At 31.6% G+C, this 22,238-nt stretch overlaps 4 protein-coding genes across 18 annotated transcripts in view; 2 read left to right on the forward strand and 2 right to left on the reverse strand.

Moving 5' to 3' along the window:
- Positions 1-324: 324 nt before the first annotated feature.
- On the forward strand, positions 325-3,532 carry Ikkepsilon (I-kappaB kinase epsilon). Of its 2 annotated transcripts, none has more exons than XM_072021767.1 (4): positions 325-1,294; positions 1,394-2,567; positions 2,661-2,862; positions 2,967-3,532. In XM_072021767.1, exons 1-4 carry the CDS (start codon positions 871-873, stop codon positions 3,402-3,404), a joined length of 2,238 nt encoding a protein of 745 aa, XP_071877868.1. In that variant the 5' UTR covers positions 325-870; the 3' UTR covers positions 3,405-3,532. The 2 variants fall into 2 exon arrangements, with proteins under 2 accessions (XP_071877868.1, XP_071877869.1); XM_072021768.1 differs by having other exon boundaries at positions 1,157-1,294; positions 1,369-2,567.
- On the reverse strand, positions 2,915-6,907 carry LOC139997809 (protein VAC14 homolog). The gene is made up of 7 exons (XM_072021769.1): positions 6,228-6,907; positions 5,772-6,153; positions 5,131-5,704; positions 4,475-5,046; positions 4,291-4,409; positions 4,131-4,210; positions 2,915-4,069 (listed from the first exon to the last, which is right to left on the reverse strand). The coding sequence occupies exons 1-7, from the start codon at positions 6,329-6,331 to the stop codon at positions 3,765-3,767; spliced, it is 2,136 nt and encodes a 711-aa protein (XP_071877870.1). The 5' UTR covers positions 6,332-6,907; the 3' UTR covers positions 2,915-3,764.
- A 637-nt stretch (positions 6,908-7,544) lies between these two features.
- On the forward strand, positions 7,545-8,879 carry Med27 (mediator complex subunit 27). The gene is made up of 4 exons (XM_072017977.1): positions 7,545-7,866; positions 7,935-8,204; positions 8,312-8,612; positions 8,699-8,879. Exons 1-4 carry the CDS (start codon positions 7,694-7,696, stop codon positions 8,831-8,833), a joined length of 879 nt encoding a protein of 292 aa, XP_071874078.1. The 5' UTR covers positions 7,545-7,693; the 3' UTR covers positions 8,834-8,879.
- Positions 8,880-11,058: 2,179 nt separating this feature from the next.
- The window catches only part of Glut1 (Glucose transporter 1), a 32,571-nt gene continuing 21,391 nt past the window's right edge, over positions 11,059-22,238 (reverse strand). For 6 of the 14 annotated variants that reach the window (XM_072017734.1, XM_072017826.1, XM_072017731.1 and 3 more), the window contains 4 exons: positions 21,782-21,921; positions 19,840-19,869; positions 16,163-16,260; positions 11,059-13,451 (listed from right to left, as the gene is read on the reverse strand). In XM_072017734.1, coding sequence (XP_071873835.1) covers positions 13,348-13,451; positions 16,163-16,260; positions 19,840-19,869; positions 21,782-21,921 — 372 coding nt within the window. In that variant the 3' untranslated portion in view covers positions 11,059-13,347. The other 8 variants (XM_072017745.1, XM_072017755.1, XM_072017766.1 and 5 more) reach the window with 7 other exon arrangements.

Raw genomic sequence — 22,238 nt, forward strand, 5'->3', positions numbered from 1 at the left:
CTTTTAAATTAATCGCTTCTGTATACAAGCACCACAGTATGTTTTTATAGAGGATAAACAACGCATCGATTGATGTATAAAAAATATATAATTTAATAAAGAAATAGAAGTAACCTTGAAATCTTTAAAAACGTCTTTACTTTGATGACAGTCGCATACGTAGCAGAGATGAAAAGAGGTTTCCTGGAAGGAATACTGATCTAATTGGTTGTTTTTGACAGATCGTAGAGTTAAACACGCGTATTGGCCGAAAGTGCCACCACATACAAATAAAACAATATAGCAACGCGTGAATCGCATGACAGCGGACGATAGGCAGCAATAGCTTCCTTACTCGTATAACGTTTTATGAGTCTTCTTTCCATCTTTGTATACATACATTATTTATGTCACGCGATATAATACACGAAACCATTTAATTTTTTGTGTTATTAATTTTTATTCACTTTTACTGTTATACGAATTTGATTGATAACATAATATAGATCTCGCTAAACATTATATACTTTTAATAAGAATTATTTATTACTATCTGTTACTGCATGAAAAGCCGAGGATCTCGAAGTACTGTTACACTCCTGTACACACTGAATAACAAATTTTACAATTGTACCGATACATATGTACTTTATTCGAAAGTTGGTGGTCACTGACAAGAGTGCATTATTAATCATTCGCATAAATTTTCATGTAACGTGTTACGAAACGATTAAGAGTAATTGTAAGAAGTAGAAAGTTTACAGATGTATAATATATATAAATACGTACGGGAGAATTGTAGTTTTAAAATTTGTCAATCATAAAATAGGTTAAACTGCTTGTCAAATTTCCAAACTCACAAATCTTGTATAGGCTCCGAAAAGTTTAAAAATGTCTTTTTTACGTGGATCAACAAATTTTGTGTGGTGTACGACTAGCGTTCTTGGGAAAGGTGCAACTGGTGCAGTTTTTCAAGGTGTGAATAAAAACAATGGGGAACCTGTCGCGGTTAAAACGTTCAATCAGCTCAGTCATATGCGGCCACACGATGTACAGATGCGAGAATTTGAAGTCCTTAAAAAAGTAAATCATGAAAATATCGTTCAACTGTTAGCAATCGAAGAAGAGCAAGATGGACGTGGTACGGTAATTGTTATGGAGCTTTGTACCGGAGGCAGTCTCTTCAACATCTTAGACGATCCAGAAAATACTTATGGGCTAGCAGAGAGTGAATTTTTATTAGTCTTGGAACATTTAACTGCTGGAATGAAACATTTACGCGATAATAATTTAGTACATAGAGATTTAAAACCAGGTAGGAAATTATATAATATAAAAATATAAACGTATAAGTTTGAAAACTATGATATATCTATCTGTTTAATAAAGTCATAAATCATTACTGTTCTTATAGGTAATATAATGAAATTCATTGCTGATGATGGTAGTACGATTTATAAACTTACTGATTTTGGTGCTGCCAGAGAATTGCAAGAAGATCAGCAATTTGTATCTTTGTACGGTACAGAGGAATATTTACATCCAGATATATATGAACGTGCAGTCTTACGTAAACCTGTTGGCAAAACCTTTGGAGCAACTGTAGACTTGTGGTCTATAGGTGTGACATTGTATCATGTAGCTACAGGGAATTTACCATTTAGACCGTTTGGTGGTCGTAGAAATAAAGAAACGATGTTTTATATTATTACAAAAAAGGCATCTGGTGTAATATCTGGTGTACAAACTTCTGAAAGTGGACCTATAGAATGGAATAGAGAATTACCACAAAATTGTCAGCTGAGTATTGGTTTAAAAAAAATTGTAACACCATTATTAGCTGGTTTGCTAGAAGTCGATCCCCAAAAAATGTGGAGTTTTGAACGATTCTTTTCAGAAGTAACTGATACTCTTTGCAGAAAACGTATACATATATTTAACATTCATAAAGGGAGTCTCATAAAAGTCTTCCTGCATCTTGAAGAAAAGTTGACAGCGCTTCAAGTACATATACAAGATCAAACTGACATTGCACCTCATGCTCAGATAATTCTTTTTGGAGATACATTTTTAACAAATATTGTTGAAGAATGTACTCCTGGAAAAGGTTATCCAAATACATCTGAGAGTAAACCATTAATGTTATTTTCTAAAGAAAACAATAATGTTGATTTGCCTGTGGATTCAGAATTACCTAAATTCCCGGTATTTGCGAATTTAGTGTCTGTTGAAAATGATGCTAGTCAAGCAAAAGTAGCTTGTTCTGTAGGCTATGTTTGCAAAAGAAGAATCGACAAACTAGTATTGTGTAGTAAACTGTCACAAGATGCGATCGAAGCTTTCAGTGGACTTGTCTCAACAGAACTCACAAGATTATTAGAAAAATGTCAACATTCCAAAGATTTTACAAAAGCTATAGAAGATACAGTTATAGCAATAGAAAGAAGTGAAAATCTTGCTTGGCAAATTTCTAGAAAGCTTGGAAGTCAAAACACTTTAGAAATGAAGAATTGGAAAAAAGAATTGGATTTGAAAAGTAAAGAGCTTTTGACTGAATTAGCACCTGCAGTAGTACAGCTTCATCAGAGGTGACTAATATTTGTTAGCATTCTCTCTTGGTTTGTCTAATAAGAATGATTTATTCCATTTGAATAAAATTGGTTGTATTATTTCAAATATAGGTACATGAAGGAAGGTAGTCTGCGTGGTGAATGGGACAATATTATTCGTGGACTGTGGTGTCCATGGGCCAACAAAGCAAGCCAAAAGGCGTCGACTTTAGTTGACCGTTTACGAGATGGTTGGCAACATTTATTAAGAGACAGAGCTACTCGTGGCCTTACATACAATGATGAACAGTTTCATGTTCTAGAACGAATAAAGGTATTTTTTCAATATAGATATCTTCATATCATGTAGGCAAGAAAGCAGAGCATTATAAAAAGAAAACCAATATTTATTTTTAATCTTTCTCCACTTATTCTCAGGTTACATCAACTGGACAAAGAATAAAGAATCTTCTTGAAACATTTTGTGTACCATCTATGATAAGCCGATCTGAATGTGTTGCTGATTGGTATAAAATGGCACAAACGGTTTTCCTACAAATTCAAATCTTAGACAAAGATGTAGATAATTATGAACATATATTAGAAACGTATTCTTATCGTTTGTCCCATGAAAGCAAGGAACGTTATGAGAATTTCCTACGTTTAATAGACACATTTCCGGAAAAATTAAGAACTATTGAAAAAACTAATTTACCCGCTCAAGAAAGTACAAAAAAATGGAAGAACATGTGTGTCATGCAGGAACGAATTGCAATGATTCTATATAAAAATGATTTACTTATAGATCAACTTGATCGTATATCAAAACTTGATAGTCTAGATGATACAGATGATTCTGAGTATACATCACTCTAGCAAAATGTTTAGTAAATTTTATTATTTTTTTAATGAGGAAAAGACTGTAAATATCAATACATTTATTCTATTTATCGTTTTGATGTACTTATATGTACAAAGCCAATAAATACTAATTGTAAAGTTAACTGTATATATTAAATATTATGAAAAAACAATTTATTTTGATAAAAAATCATAATTTTGTAATAAAAAGAAAATATCATAAAAGTGTGTAAATTTCTTTTGACAAGTAATTCATACAATAACAAAGTTTAAAAGTATGTATCCATCTGTGTATATATATACATATACATAAGTTTACTTTCACATAAATTATTATTTATAATTATTTAAAATTTAATATTATAAAAATGTTATTTATATGTCTGCATGACTTGTATTTCTTTCTGTTAAATTTGTTAATCGCTGTTTACGTTTTTGTTCTTTATGTTGTTCTTGAGTAGTGTGAAAATGTTTCAATAATTCAGAGAAATTAAATGTATCTTTAAATGGTTTTGGCCTCGATACTGTTTTTGGTATAGATTTTGTTGTTGGTGGAATTGCTGCTAAACGTCTTTGTAAAGTTGCATATGCTTCACTTTGAGGAAGAATCATGAGCAGACCATAAAGTGCATATACTAAAGCATCATTTTCTTCCCTTTCTAAAAGTTGTAATCTCAAATCTAAAATGCATTATTTTTCTGTAAATATAATTTAAGTTTCACAATAATTCAATATACTTACAAGTAAATATTGGAGATTCGATCAGTTGTACCAATTTATCTATTTCAGTAAGAAATTCGACAGTTACTTCTATATTTTCGCTAATTTATTTTTAATTAAGAAATATTAGATTAGAAAAAATTAATATTAAAGTTTGATATAATACGATAATAAAGGATACAATGATCGAATAATATTACATGCATGTTCATAATGTTGCGATAAAAGGCATAGTGCTACAGTTGCAACAGGATTATGACACCAGGATACATATAAACATTTGAACAATTCGCAACTTTCCTATAAGAATACATATAGTTTAAAACAATAATTAAATAAATAAATAATATTTGAAGTATACTCACTACAGAATCTAAATCTTTAAGTTTATTGCGCAAATCAAATAATTCTGAACTTGTTAATAGTATAACGTTTAAAGTTTGTATCATTGTACATGCAAAATTTAAATTTGGTTCCTCCAACAATATTTTTGCTAATGTTTTATAAATATCTTCAGCACTTAATAATACACATAATTCTCTAATAATAAAAGCTCCTCTTTCTTCTAATAAATGTCTGTCTGTTGAAAATACTCTTAATAAATTTACAATAAATTTTGTAAAATATTTGTTTTGCATTTCTGCATTTGAATCTGGAATTGCTGCTTCAGGTGATTTTGAGCTAATTATTTCAGCCATTACAACTAATGTTTGTTGCACCACTTCATCTGAATTATCACTTAAAGACTTCATTAAAATTGGGAACAAATTTTCGATATGATTAAACATTTTATGTGGAATGTTTATGAACAAATGATGAATCCATTTTAAAACAGCAACTTTTGTTTGGACTGATATATACATTAAGTGCTTTGTTAACACTTCAACAACACTAGATAAATCTAAACTTTCAGCTAGGGAATATGTTTGACTAGAATCTGAAAAAATCAGTTTTTTTTATTATGATCATTCTTTAAGTATTTTAGAACTTTTTAGAAGATTTTAAGAAGATATAATTTTACCTTTTTGAGTTTGAGCACCAGTTTCACTAGCATTATATATAACTTCTTTATTTTCCATAGTTATTAATTTCATCAAGTTCATATTCACTTGTGTTGCAGTTTCTTTAATACTTTTTCTAGTATCTCCATCATATGCTAAACATGGTAATACTGCTACAAGAATACCAGACATATAAGGAAGCATAAGAGGACCTGATAATTGTACAAATTCTTTAATCCATGTAATTGCTGTTAATTGTAATAATTCATCTGTACTTTGGGCATGTGTAATTAAAATATTTATCATTCCTGGAAAATCTACTCTTCCAGGACTAGCCTTTATACTTCTTAAAAATTCACCCAGAACTGTGTCTGTAACTTTCTTAATTTCTGGCATTGGATCCTCTAATATTCTAAATAAACCATCAAGAATTTCAGGCAAAAATATGATAAAATCCATGTTGGGGACAGCATCTAAGACAGACACCCAAGCTATTACAAACTGCCTACCAAATGGATTTTTAGTATAAATGCGTTCTCGTAATAAAGGCATAAATCCAACTAGATCAAATAGACCACTCTCAGTTACAATATCCTGAAATAGTATTTAAGATGAATAATTTTATATTATATATGCTGTGTATTACACAATTTTGAATTACCTTCATTAGTCTATCAAGTAACTCAGTAGCATTTTTTACACTTTGTTCTGAGTCACAAGCTAATTTACTAAGTGCTGCAAAAATATCTGTAAATTGTGGCAATACAGCACCTCTTGCTACTTTCACTACATTGTATAAGCTTTCACAAGCATAATATCTTACACGTAAATCAGAATCACAGAAACAAGCTAGGATAGGGTGAATTAAATCTTCTATATATTGACCAGTATCTTTTCCCAATCCTACTGCTATTGCTGCAAGACCTATTAAACCACCTTTTCGTGTATGTGGATTTTGTGATGTAGCAAGATCTTGGCCTAATACTTTTAACAATCGTTTTATTTGAACAGTATTATTGTGTGCAGCAAATTCTTTTACCATTCTGGAATAAAATATTATTAATAAATGTCAAGAATAAATAATATTATAATAAGTAAACAAGAGATATAACCTTACTTTTCTATTTCTAAAGCAGCTGCTTTTCGTTTTTCATAAAGTTTATCATTAAGAGAACGTACACAAGCAGCACTAAGTGGTGCATAATCTCTTTCGGACATCATCTCTTAATGTCACGTTTTAAATTACAAAACTATACATTAAAATTATTCAAGAAAGTGACAGCTGAGTCCGTATTATTCCGATGTCAAATTTTCACTTAATATCATTTCTATCAGCGCATGTGTGCGTATACAATACGTGTAAATGTATGTATATCATATACAAAGTGGACCAGATAAATGGGATCACCTAAACATCTGTTTTATTTATTGTTATATAAAAAATCTTTTCAAGGCAAAGTTACACCATTTCAAGGGCACACATAATGGTGAAAATAGATCTTTCTCATGATTGTTTTTTTTTTGCAAAATTTCAAGGTTATAAGTATTTTTTAAAACATAACATCATTTATTTTTCAACATTCTTATAAAGCGCGAATAAACCATAAATTTAAGGACCTTAATACCGATCCCATCATTTAATCTCGAAATATTTACATTACATCTGAAGATAATTAAAATTTTCTAAAGATTAATATGGCCACGGTCATATATACAGGTCTGGAAACTTCTGTTATGGGAATAAGACTCTTAGCGACCGGACAGTTTTAGTCAATTTGTCCGCAGTAAGGCGCTTTAATCGAAAAGTTAGAATTTGTTGTGTAATATCATCGTATAAAGATAGCTCGAGTCGTCTCTGCCTCTTTTTCTCTTTTTTTTAGTGCAGTCACGTACACGATTCATGACGGACAGTAGTTGTGGGGTTGGAAGGAAAAAGCGGCACCACGATAATGATAATAAAGACTTTTGTCTTACATATATGATTATTATGATTATATTATTATTATTTTGTATTTAACTAATGTTTAATAGATGTTATATAATATACATAAATATTTTTCTGTACCAAATGAAATATTGTATATTTACGTACTTCAAATAAATGGTGAAAAATTATGAAAAATAGTTTAGTTTAGTCATTCAACAAGCTTAGTGGTTTAGTTCATATTCTTTATTTTCAACGCCTTTAATGTCTTACAAAATATCATTAAATACAAAATCCCAACTTTTCGGTCGCGTTCTATAGTGGCCAATTTGTAAAGCATAACTTTCGACATTAAAAGCCTTATCCCTTTTATGGATTTTCCAAACTGTGTACATGAAAATAGACGCATGATTTCCATGACCATGATCATGACTGAATGCGTTGAGTGTTAGATCTATAAGATATCTTGTTCGTGACCTAATGTTCTGAGAGGTTAATTATTTTACGAATCTATTGTTGTTGTTATTGGAAGATGATTTAATAACAGGAGCAGACTTTATGTTTTTTACATATTTTTTTTCAATTTTATATGTACATCGAAAGAAGAAACGTGAAAGACTGCTCTATTAGAAATACTAACATACAACACTAACATAAAAATGGAACAGCTACAGACTGCACTGACAGCAATTAAGGTACTACGCTCAAGTGTTGGCCAAGTCTTTGATTCTTTAGGAAATGGACTACGTGCTGATCATGGAGAAGAAAATAAAGAAAACAAGTATTTGCTTGAATTACAAGAACTTTTAACAACAGTCAATGTTAACCTAAGGTATTAAATTTCTAACAATACACTTATCATAAAACCATATCGTACTAAACATTTTTTTTTGTATTTAGAGATGTTGAACAAGCTGTAAGCAGTTTAAATCCACCACCAGGACCATTTAATTTAGCAAGTACTACATATCTTAGCCAAGAAACAACACAAGAAAGACAAGCATTGTATAGTACATTAGTAAATAGTTACAAGTGGACGGACAAAGTTCATGAATATAGCAATGTTGCTCAAGTAATACTTAGCCAGAATTCTCTGAAAAGATCTTATAATACTACTAGCAGAGTAAAAAGAGGTCGAATCCAAACGAGTAATCATAATGTTCCTCAACAGTAAGTTAAATTGTTTCAATGACATAGTTATAAGTAGCATAGTTTAAATTATAACTTATGAGTTAATATCAATAAGATTATTGATATATATTTTATTTCCTTTATAGACAAGTTGATTCATTAATAGCCACATTTGATAGACTCTTTAATGATATGACAGTATCTGTATCTCGACCATTTGCATCAAATGTAGTATTACATGTTACCCTAGGACATGTTTTAAAAGGAGTCATAGCTTTTAAAGGTTTAATGATTGAATGGGTAGTAGTTAAAGGTTATGGAGAAACTATGGATTTATGGACAGAGTCCAGACACAAGGTTTTTAGAAAAGTAACAGAAAATGCTCACGCTGCTATGTTACATTTTTATTCTCCTACATTACCTGAATTAGCTGTACGATCATTTATGGTAAGGAAGTAATAAGGATAATAGGACTTGAATAATATAACAGATATAAGATTTAACTTATTCAATTCGTATTATTATTTTTACAGACTTGGTTCCATAGTTTAAATAATTTATTTAGTGATCCATGTAAACGTTGTGGTTTACATTTACACAGTGCTTTACCTCCAACATGGAGAGATTTTCGAACACTGGAATCCTATCATCAAGAATGTAAACCATAAGTATTCACAACAAAATTCCAAATTCTAAGACTGATATTATATATAATATACTTTTGTTCTTTTATAAAATATATTTAATTATACAGAAAAAAAGAATATTTGCTTTTTTTATATACATCTCTCTAACTAAATAATTAAAAACACCGATATTACTTAGTAAATATTTTTATTTGTAGATTTTAAAAGATGTTGTATATGATCTTCCCACTTAAATTTATCTGTTCAGCTTAAATACATTAATCATAAGTATGTAATTAAAATATTATAGACAATTGCTACGCATATATACAATTGCAAATAAAACCATGTTTGCAATATTATATGTTTGTATCTTTTTTAGTAATACAAACTCAAAACAACATTGCATGAATTGAAAATAATTAAAATGTCTTTCCAGAAAATATGAAATAGTTTCTCCTCAAAAAAGAAATATCTATATAATGCTTCATAAATATAAAGTTAATATGTAGTATTTTAACAAATTTGAAGATAAAAAATTGTTTGTAGACCATTGAAGAGAAATTTATCTTTTTTAAACGAAATATTAACTTCTTTCCTAAATATCTGTGACCAAATATATATTCTAATTAAAATGAAACAACCTAAGAAGATATAACCTTTTTTATGAAATAAATATTTAGAAAGAAGAATCACGTCAATAAGTAGAATTTCTACCAGAGAAACTTTTCTGTGTTAAGATATACGTATAATATACAAATGAGCAGGCATAATTTTTTTCTTGTTTGGAATATAATAGTTTTGCAATCGATGGTTTTTTCTTTTATCTGTACCCTACATATGTATACCATTCTTAATATTATTACATGCTATTTAGTTTTACATAACTCTAATTAATATTATGTAAATATAATTAAGTTATAAGTACTTTTCACATAACTGTACACATTCACATTTGGAATATTGGCGCTCTTCGTGGAGCACAAGTCGTTAAAGTGGCAGTGAACTTATTTTACAAATCGTTATTCTGATCACTTTGTTGGACTGTTCCAATTTTTTTTATCTTTCTTTAAGGCTCTATAAACGTTGCAATACTCGGTGAATTTAGTATCATATCATTGACTCGAAACTATATATGCAATTATAACTGATTTTGTTATCAAAGTCATGTCGAGTACGGATAGGTCCTCGCATAAAGGTTGCCGTTCATATATATGTATATATATATGTATATATATATATATTTATATGCATATTCATAATATTACAGTTTTAGAAACCAGTTATTTATTATATCGTTACGTGTGGATGAATTATATTGAAATTAATTTTCTGGTACGAGGAAGTGTATTTTTTTGTTGTTTTTTTGAAAGCACTTTGAACACCTACAAATTACTTTAGACTTTAGACCTTCAAAAACAAGAGAAATGTCTCGTGTTTTGCAAAATTCATATGTATATATATGGCATAACTGCATCTCACGTTATATTTATCTAATGACATTAATTATAATTTTCATTGTGGCGAAAGTAGAAAAATCGTTCATAGATTATCTTTTGTTTCTTTTTAGATGTAGATAATTTTGTGTTTGCTTCGAAATGTTCAATGAATATATATCACAGCATGCCTTTTCTCAACAGAATAACAAAAAAAATCATGAGAGGTTAAAATTTTATAAACGTAGTTAACCCACATCTAATAATCTCGGATAATTTCTCTTACTAATATACATATAGTTTAACAAATTTTAAGATGTGAAAAGTAAATCCTTTGTCTTAAAATAATTTTTCTAACACAATACAGAGTTTTTTCTGAACTCGACTCATCGATCTCATCGTTCAGATGCATAGTTAGTTTGAGTTGAAGTAATTGCAACTACAGTTATGTATAATTATCGTCTTTAAGCCTGTAATGATTTTAAAAAATGGATATGCTACCAGCACTCGGTCCGCGATTATCGTACATCCATAACTCGAGTGGGAAACGTACAGTTCATTTTTGTTCAACATACATGTATGATATTAACGAAGTTTGCGATCGTTATCATTAGCCCGTTACAATGTGCTACTATAAACTAGTAGCTATGTATATATGTTTGTATATTTCTAGCCTAAGTATCCATAATCAATAATGGAATTCTGATAATACTCTAATGCAAGGAAATCTACTTTAGCATATTTTCAATTCAATAGCTTTATTGCCTTTCTCACTGATTCTGTATGATTTTGGACAGCTTATAATTAAAAGTTTTCCCTTTATTTTGTTTCTTTTTTTTCATGAAATTATAGCATACGATTTACTGCACACGATGTTATTTATTTATTTATTCATTTTTCATTCTATTCTAGGTACTGTATCGCGATTATAACGCGATACTTAAATAGCAAACCGATTTGAGAGATTGTTTAATTTATTTATAAGCTAGCGCGAAAGAGAATTTACCGATGGTGTCAGTGTATTCTTTGGTGCTTATTACTCTATCTCTGAACCTAATTTGTGTGTAAGAACTAAAAGTAATCCGATCTGTTTACACTTTTCAATCGATGTTACGTATAATCATGAAAATAAATAAAAAGCTGTAACAGTTTAAAATAATGCTTTAATTTCTCTGTGAAAATCATATCATTTTATGTTATTGTATAAGATATATCTAATGTCCAGTATAATCTTTGAGTGAATGAAATTTTAAGCGTTGTTCGTTCTCCAACAAAAAGATGGCGCTTGAAACATTATACAGTGCATCCGGTCAATGTTCGTCTCAGTTCGATTAAAGCGATCGGTTGAAATGTTTGTGTGTATCGGCATCGAATAGATATATCGCTCGAACGATGTAATTAATTTTCGTGTAACGCTATTTTGAATAGGGCATTAAATATACTATATCGAATAGTATAGGATTATCATACATCTTCTTATGCAACGACATGGTAAGTACCATAGAAGTATACAGTATATACATCTATATACATATAGGGGAAGTTTTTCCCAAAAAATTTGCATGACATCAAATGAAGTGCATTTTGGTGTAAAATATTAACGACAAAAGGTAGTAAGAAAAGGCATGCTTCTAAATGTACGAGGTTTTATAGAATATTTTCTAGTCCAAACGAAAGGGTTTGACATTTCATAATGATTTGACATTTGTTAGTCAAAGCTTAATTCGTAATTCATTTTTCGCTTCATATTAATACTAATCTTAACTCGTAAAAAGGTTTGTGTCGGTGTTATCTGTCTAGTTTTAAAACAACTGACTATCGAAATAAAACTGCGCATGCGCATAATTCAAAACTTACTATCGCAATAACCAACACCCGTTCGTTTGTACCATTATATCCTCGTACTTTTATAAGATAAAATGATTGATCGACTTATAAATGTTGTTTTTATGAGGCACCGTATAACGACATACAACGTTATCTTAGTTAACGTCTTTAAACACTGCGACTGTTAAAGTGATAGACCGAGTCCGTGTTTTGGTTTAATGCTGACTGAATAATAATTTGGTCGATTCCAGATCCGAAATTTGTTCCTAACTTCAGCCGTAAAATTTATCGAATTTAATTTATCAACAAACACGTAACGCATAACCATATTACAGTGCAATGACTTATAAAGACGACAGTGATACAAAATGACATATAAGTCCAATAAAACCTATGAAATTAACGATATAAAAGTGAAGTATATATATAGATATACACCTTCTTTTCCTCTGGGGTTTCGTTAAACGATTCGTCGCATCTAGCAATTATATGTTCTATATTCTTCGATGTCGCACGAAGTTCAAATGCTTTTTAGTGATCACGATTCAACTTACGCGTTTTCTATTTTCTTTTCTTTTCATTTTCTATCTTTCAAACGTATGTCTAGGCACAATCACTTTCGCAACATTTTGTTAGATTCTTTTTCGAGGATCCTCATTACCTCGTCCTTCATCTATTTTTTCCCTACGTTTCACGCGGGAAAGATTCTTGCGTCTCATATCGAACGCTGCGGTTGATTCGCCTACCAAAATCGTATCGAAAAATCCCCAAATCATCGTCGAGTCTTTTCGATGTCTCGACCACCTATTTGCACTTACTATTGTTCTATCTTGTTCGATTGGCAAATTCCGCGAAACCAAGAACGTTTCGATCTTGTATCTAGATATATTCATTCTTAGAGGTTACCTCACGTGCGAGCATACTCGAGACCAAACTAAATCGGTCGTTTGAGCTTCTCGCTTAAACGTTTGCGATCGACTTCATTTTATTCGATATTCGAATACAATCAACAGGTGATCCACATTTCCAACCTCTTCGTCCATTGAATCAGGCATGATTGCACGATACGTTACTCTCGAAATTCTCCGCGACACTCCAACTGATAGTGGTCGCGTTCACTGCTCGACGTAAACTGTTCCGCAAGAAAGCCGCGCAGGCCTTGCTCCTCTCCGTGATGATTTCGTATAGTTGATTCTCCAATGTGAGACTGTTGGTGGTGAGCAGTAGCGGCAGTGGGATTGACGCGTTCATGATCACTAGATTACCAATATTAAGAGGAGCTGTTTCCCATTGTCAGACACCGCTGTTCGGAAAGCGTGGCGGGGGAAGCGGGGGCGGTGGTCTCTCCGGTTGAGCGGGTGCGCCGGAAGATCGCTCTGATCCAGCTGCAAACACAACTGTTCACCAACATTAATCAGATGCACATTTTTTCCATGCGCGTTTGCAATACTTGTTACACTACTCTTGGCATTCATCTACCAAACCGTTTTAATTTAGATAGACGACAAATAGCAAGCCTCTACGATTCTTTGTAGAAAGAAACTGTTAAAGGATATCGAGCTGTTTCTTAGCAATGTACCTTCGGGCCGTTTGCATATTCAGGCATTAAATCGTTTGTTAAATGCTTCTGATTTATATTAAGATGAAGTAATCCTCTTACCGAGATTCAAATCTTATTACTATGTTCTTTTTTTATAATTGCAAATATTTGCTATCCTTTTTAGTATTTGTATAATATATATTTAGATTAAAGTGACCTTGATATATTTATGTAAATATTATATGTTTGAATATTTTTCTATAACGATTAGTAGAAAATTAGTTTGTCTATAAGAAGTAACGTCTCGCGTATTTAAAACATGGCAAACATGTTTCTGTATTTTATTTAAGAATATAATCAGATTTTTCAGAAAAGTAAAACTTTTTTATACTTGAATTATGTATTATTATTTTTATAAATTTAAACAAATTTTTTTGTCGTCAGCATCCTGAAAATATGACATAAAGATAATTCTTTGCTAGAAAAATATTAAAAAATAATTTTATTTTCAACGATTAATATTTTTCACTCAATTATTTCTTAATCCTGAAGTATGTTAAAAAATACCTGAAAAACACAATATTATAATTACAAATATTTATGCGATACACTCATGAATATTAATTCGTATGTTACGAATATTCCATTCAAACGTTATCTGTATCCACCAGAATGATGACGTTTGGAAGACTTAATAATTGTATTACGTTACTTATTTTAGTTAAATTTTTGTCTACACGATCAATAGGCAAACTGCGACTTCTACGATATAATTATCTTTTAGCATCTTATCATTTAAATAAGCTCAAGGATGAGAAAATTTCGAAATAAAAATACGGAAGATTAATATTTACCATTCAGAGTTTTCTTTTTTCTTTTTTTTTCTTTTTTTTTTTTTTTTAATCTAAATGAAGTAAATTACATTCATGCGGACATGCCCATTACGCCACACATGCTCCAACTGCGGTAGTATTGAAAAAGTCGGTCTTACAGTTTCATATAAAAAATAATGATAATGTGATATATATAATTTGTTTTAAAATCTTGTAAGTTTAACATTCATATGACTCCTCATTCTTTTTATGCCTTTACATTTACAAATCGATAAATCGATCTGTGGAGACCATATGTGTTAATGTAAGAATCCTTAATGGCCTACCTCCATTTAAACTACTACAAAGGCCAGTGTCAATAGCGCATGTATACTCTTAGAATGGAAATGAAGCCAATATATCTACTAATGTTATTTATAAGAATCATAGGAATACTTAGAATTGACTAGAATCAGATATATAATAGGACAACAGATTATCATACTGCACACAGATGACAGAAGAGAGACATACATACATATATATATAAATATATATATATATGTATATAAATCATAGAGCTCATAATGCTGAGAGTTTTATCGAACTATGATAAAAAAAAAAAAAAAAAAAAAAAAAGGATTACGATAAAGTAAGTACGTGTCTACTTCTATTCACAATATTCCTTAATATTTACAACACCTATCATTTATATTCACATACGTGGTGAGGTCAGGAATATAAGCTCTATATGCAAATGAAAGTATATTCAACTATATTCAACTTTTAATCGAGTGTAATGGTGTGAGTGTTTGGCTGAAGCAGTGTGAGTAATGAAAAGCTAAAATAGAACTATGACCGATGAAATGCAAGTATTTAGTTACGTAAAGTGAAAATGAACTCGAGACAATTAAATTTTCGAGATAGTAACGATCTTTCTTTTTCCCTAAGAAGAAAAGAACATCGTGTAATAATAAATTGCATTTCAAATAATTTACGAGACACAGTTGCTCTGATTTATGAGATCGTAAATTTCTAGTGAAAATTCCTTACCATAGAATAATAAAAGGTGAATAATTAGAAACGAACAGTTGAGGAATGAGCATTTACAAAAGATACCGATGTTGTTAAATTTTCGACGTCTAACGTCTTAAATATGTATAATACATCTGTGATCGGTGGTTGATCGTGATTAAAATAGCTTCTTGTCTCATTTACAACGGAATTATACTCGATTGTACTCCTCTAAATTGCTATTGTCAACACGAAAATATAGGTAGTGTGATATTGTTCTCTGCTAGGACCACTTGTATGTCTTGTAGTAGCGAAGCAGCAATGTAATTTTGATTTCATATAATCAGCACTTTGATTCCTCTGCACTTTTGAATCATACTGAAAGCAGAAAAATAATAGTCGCAAATAAATTTAAAACGAATGTATCACAATGAAACTACAAATAAACAAAATTTACCAACATACATAGATGGCATTATGACATGCACAATGACAGGTAGATGGAATAAGCGACAAGTAACAAACAATTCTTTGAAAACGACATAAAATAACTTGGATTGGACATAGTTTTATTTTATAATAAATGTTATAATTAAATACGTAATATCATATTTCTATCGCGATTCGTATGTGTCGATTATCGAAAAGAAAATTGAAAGAATTGTTTGTCGTATAAAGACGGAAATGACTATATTGGTGACAGATGATTGTGGACGATCTTGGTCAGGTTTTTAAGCCTTACATGAATCAGGATGTGGCTTCTCCTCGGCCACCATCAGGGCTGCACTCTCTGCTGGCGGTATGTGTCCCTCTAATGCATTCACACAGTTTAGCATGCTCCTGCAAAACATCACGCGACTTGTCCAAGTTTCCGCTTCTTCATACATGTCTATTGAATCTTTCCTTCTCTTATTACATTCCAGATCTTCGTCAAGGGCATCGATTCAACATGCACCGACGTCGTAGAATTACGACAAAACAGTACATCGCGTCTTATCAACAACTCGTCAACGTAAGTTACATATCCGTTTTTTTTTTTTTTTTTTTTTAGTTTATTTTATCCTAATTGACCTGGATTTGAATTTGAAAATTTCAAGGTTTATGACGTAATTCCGCTTATTATTTACTATTACGATAATTCATTATGTATTTCATTTTTGTTCTGTGGCACGCTACACAATAATACACTTGCAAAGCTACCATTAGTCGAACTTTAATTTTGCCTATTCTCGTTCGTATTTCATTATCTAGTTCCGACCTGCGCGTACGTTCGTGTTTTCTTTCTCGTCTCAAGAAATGATAATTCATTTCACAGTTTCTAGCCTTGTAGGATTACAGTGGTTCACTGGCCTGTGTAGTAGACTTCAAACACATGTACTTATCGTCTGCATAATTATCCAACTTCGATATTATTATTTACTCTCGAATCGAATGGAACGGGTGTCCGCGGGCTCGTTTGCTAATTATCGAGAAACAAAAGACAAAAAAACGCACGCTGCATGAGACATTTCGATCTCTTCAGCGCGACGAATATTCTTAATTGACTTCCCCTGCAAGGTAAACGAAAATTAGGTCAAAAAGTTTGACCAACGATAAAAAAAATTCCACGTCGACGTCGTATGTACGAGTGGAAGAGAACTGAAACCGGTAATTAAATAAACAAACAGATTTATTTTACAACATAGAATATATGTATATATATATATATGTATATGTATATGTATACGATTTTATCGGTGATGCCGAAATATTCGTTCATTAATATAATATATGCTAGTAACGAGTGTTCCAAAAAGTTTTCTTTTTAGTCTTAAACGTGTGTGTAAGTCAGTGATACAATGATATCTTATAGCAGTTTGTGTGCTACGAGTATGCTAAATCGTTGCCGATAACAATTATTCCATTAGATTGACCGGTTACGAGAATCTATAGTGACCTTCGATTATTCGATTAAAATCGTTCTCAATTATCAGTTTTTTTTTTTTTTTTTATATTTTTATGGTTTGTCAGTAGCATGGGTATGGTTGGCAGTGGTGGCGTCAGATAGGACGGTCTCCTTGCTAGAGTTAGTGGCGAGCTCCTCTTCCCTGCAATATAATAATGTTACATGGCCAACGAGCCTCGAATCGTTTTTGTGTTCGATTTTGAGAGAGAAATCCTAGTTTCGCACCGTACGTACAACGAAGCTATTTATTAAAAAAAAAAAAAAAAAAAAAAAAAAGACATACAAACGCATTACGCATCTTACGTTGGAAGAATGAAAAAAAGGGGGTTCGTTCAAGATTCCCAAATACCCAAGCACCCTCGCAATTTCCAAGTACACTCGTATCGAGTTATCACACGCGGCTCGCAACAACAGCCTCATCGACTGTCGTCCGACCAGTTCGATACGAAGTAGCCCGTTCTACTTCGTGAGACTTAAGTCGTGCTATCTATTTTTGTCGTGCGAATGATTAATAGAATACAGAATTTTCCGGCAGAGATATTTCAAAGAAGCGAGAAGAAAAAAAAAAAAAAGAAAGAGTCTGTTCTCCATCGAAGGATATATGTATTTTGAGTTTTGAGGACAAGTGATTCCTAGCGTCGTTAAAACCAGTCTCGCTTCAATCGTTAGAAACTGGTTTTTTCTTAACAAAAATCATCGATATCATTTTATTAACGAGTTAGATATACAGTTTGTTGTTCAAAACTTTCCAATGCATAATGGTCCACAAACTGTATATTCGTTACGATTGAAAAACATGGTGAACAATCGTATTGATAAATCGAAATTTCTTCATGTTATACCTTTTGCCATTTGCCATAATTTACCTAAGCAGTATATAAATATAGATACAAAATATCGATGACATAAATGCGTTTACTGGCACAGTAAAAGTCAAACATACACAATAATAAATTGATAAGTAGCACTCATTCGATCATAAAAGACAAGAAGAAAATGGCTTTTTATACTATTTCTATGTCGTTTATCAACTAGCGTACGGTTGTTATAAACGAACAAATTTAATAAAATTCCACTAAATCATAAGCAACCATAGACCGACTATCGATTAGAGTTCATTCATATGTATATGTATATATATATATAGAAGCTGTTAACGATTCATCGAATGTTTCGGCAAAACCTTGTGTTAGCGTAATTCATAATAGAGAAACAAATGAAATAAAAGTAAAAAAAAAAAAAAGAGAAGAAGAAGACAAAAAATAATTGCGTAGCTTGCGAGTTTATCAAGAGCTGCACTGATCAGATAAGGGAACTTGAACGCAAAATTGCTTTCACGCTTCGCGTTAACATTTCCCTTTTCTTTCCTTTTATTCATTTTCATTGTTACTTACTACTTCAAAAAAAATTTTCTTTTTTTTTTTTTTTTTCGTTTTGCGCAAACGATGATAGAATAATATGCAAAGCGGCTCTTGCTGCGTTTGCCTATCGAAGTAAAATATATCTATATCACTTTGTATACAACTCAGAAATGAATTTGTACGCCAAACAGTAATATAAGCACTAACATGCAATCGCACAGTACAGCGCCATAAACTCGTGCCAACTATCGACATGAAAATTATTCCAAGACTGATCTGTCGTCGAACATTTATCGGGTATTGGTAGACTAAAAAGGAGCATGCTGTAAAATACAAGGCTCCAGGAGGGAATCAAGTGGTCGGGGCTGTTATGTTATAGCAAACCTTACCAGCGAATCGTTAGGAATTGCACTTTCTTTTCTCTTTTTCTGTTTATATTCTCGCAAGATCGCTAAAAGCATTCTTCTTTTTTCTTTTTCTTTTTCTTTTTTTTTTTTTTTGTATTAATCACATAATAGCCCTGAAGAACTATTAGAAACTGTGAAATGTATCTTCGCAAAAGAAAAACGAAAAATTACAATTTGTCGTAAACGAGTTATTCATGCAATCTATGTTCTCTCCTTTATTACGATTAATTAGCCTGACTTAGGTAGCGCATGAGATGGAAACTCACATGAGCTGATAGTAAGTAAAGATGTTTCAACATGCCAGGCTGTTAGACCGAAGTTAATGGTAGTCACTTAAAATAGGCAGGGACAGGATTATTTTTCGCTTGCAAAAGCAATGATCGAACGATAAATTCAGATCGAATTCGACACACATCAAAGTTTCACCTTCGTGTAAATAGAAATGTTAGAGCAAATAGTAATATATAGAGAAATATTTATGCGAATAGATTCGAATGGCTTGGCGGGAATAAAAAAGTAAAAAAAAAAAAAAAAAGAAAAGAGGAGAAAATGGATGAATGATCGCTAAAAAATAATCCTTTCTTTTAAAGACGACTAGTGGTGTCTTTGATAATTGTTTGTCATGCATTTAAATAATCTTTAGAAATTCATATGGTATATCGTAATAAAGCCACCACAGTAACAGGGAATGTTTTGCGTGACTCACCCATAAAGTCTGCTGTCCCGCAAGCTGCTCCTGCTCCAAATAACATAGAAAGCACAATTACGATATGTAGAACATAATTCGTCATCGTATAAAACAAAACAGAGTACGGAAGTTTCAGAACTTAAAGAATTTATCAGAACCATCAAATAACGATTTATTGAAATAATACATGTACAATATGCTAAACAAATAAATATAATAATATCCATTTGGCCTTGGGGAATACGTAACGATAAGACTATAAAGCTTCAAGCTGAGCACGTCTTACAAATGAATATCTATAATAATTACGGAAACTTCAAATGAATCACAAGGTTGAAGGTAAAACAAACGATCGTAGCTTCGACAATTAGTTCGGCTCGTTTATTTTAATCGCGTATGCGACAACAACAAAAAAATAAATCATTAGATAGATGGTATTTATAGTCGAACGAAACCATTACCTGTTAAACAGAGAACACGTGAATCTACGAAAACGATGTTGTACCTTCTGTATATTACAAGAAAGACTTTGTTCGATATAACGTCAATGCCGAAAATTTTATTAGCAAATACTACTATGATACGGTATGAACAACAAATTGTTACTATACAATCATGCGACAATTATCATGAACGTTTTCATGATATTATACACATATTATAATCTCAATTATTTGCTGAATAATTTTCTACGTTACGATACGAAGTTAAAATCTCGTCTTGTATGCGATCGAATTTCAAATCTCTGTTCCCAATAATAAGCTTTTAGGTATTCAATCTCGAAACCTATAAACATTAACGCTGTTCACGATTCTAATCGTAATCTTCGCGAAAATATTATTTAGTTTTGCTCTTACTCCGGAGATACAATTAACGAGCGTACTAGTACGTGTACGAGTCAACTGATATACTGATTTCGAAATTTATTTCCCTCGAGAAAATCGAACGAACTTCTATCACAGTTGAATCCGTATTATAGCCTCGATTAGGCAGCGATACACGCATGGACGCGTAGTATGACATTAGTATCCTACCAAATTGATAGTACGTCCCTGTTTTACTATAGGGTAACGCATTTGTAACGTTATGTCTCATCTACACAATGTATAGAAAGTAGTACTAAAGAAATTGTGCTGTTGTATGTTCGATATAATAATAACATAATAGTAATAATAACGACAACACAATAATAATAATGAAGTCGATAGTACTGCGTAATTGTTGATTAAAAGAAGCTCTTACAGATTATTAAGTGTTCGATATAGCGTATTACTGTGCAATATTATATGCGTGATTCGATTTATTCCAAGATAATTGCTGCACTCGTATTTTCCATTTTTTCCTCTCATCAAACGGATGTTTCGTGATCGTTATACTCTCTATTCGATTAATCGTTTTTAATCGTTATTAATCTTCGCACGATGAACGTATAAATATCATATCGATTGCCGAATGAGTCGAAGTCGTGCACTTTCTAGCCTTGCGGTTTTTATTCATTTTCCACGCTTTCATTTGATTCGAATAACAATTAAGAATTCACGTGTTGCGTATACGCTTGATGATTCGTCGTAAATTACAGACGGGCGGACGTGTGGACGGATATGATAACAGTATATCATGCATCGACAGGATACGATCGTTTTTTTCCGAGAGGAAAGGTAATAATTCTTTTCGCGTTTATCGTTAACGGATGGACACGTGTTATAAAACGTGAATACAAAGTCTTCCGTTAGTTGGATATTTCTTCACGCTCTGTGACAACAAACGAAAAGCGAGGAGCGAACAAAAATGAACAAGCTGTCTTCTCATAGAACCACCGTACGTATAGAACGATACGTATAATAAGAAAGAGATCGATGGAAATCAGCGAAATAAAAAGGGCTTGAGAACTGAAGATTATCTATCTAATGATTTGCTATACGTATTAGGAATGGTATTAAGTGGCTTATTTATTGCGTACCTGTCGTTACCATGCCTGAATAAAGCTAGAATTTCTTCGAACGTTTTATTCTTGGTCTCAGGTACCTTCTTGTATGTGAAGATCCAGAAGATGGCTAGGAATGCACTGAATGGTAGGAACGTGTAGTTTTCAAGGCTAGTCTGTAACACATTAAAACAAGGGGCTGACGTAAAACTAACAAATGTCGATCGTTTCTTTCTGCTTGAAACACTGTCTTTTGTCTATGTTTCAATTACGAGAACCTTAATCCTTAAACGGCGTTTCTAACAAAGTAACATTTACGTGTTATCATCCTAATAAACTATAACGAAACATTTTATTTCTTACGTACGATAAATATAGTTATCGCACAGATGTAAAAAATCTTTTAATTTGGTCCTTCGCTTTATCCATATGAAATAAAATATTTGACGTTTCAACCACTGTTGGATTAAAGTTAAAACACGAAATCCCCTAG

This window comes from Bombus fervidus, chromosome 2 (assembly GCF_041682495.2).
Source record: "Bombus fervidus isolate BK054 chromosome 2, iyBomFerv1, whole genome shotgun sequence".
NCBI lineage: Eukaryota > Metazoa > Arthropoda > Insecta > Hymenoptera > Apidae > Bombus > Bombus fervidus.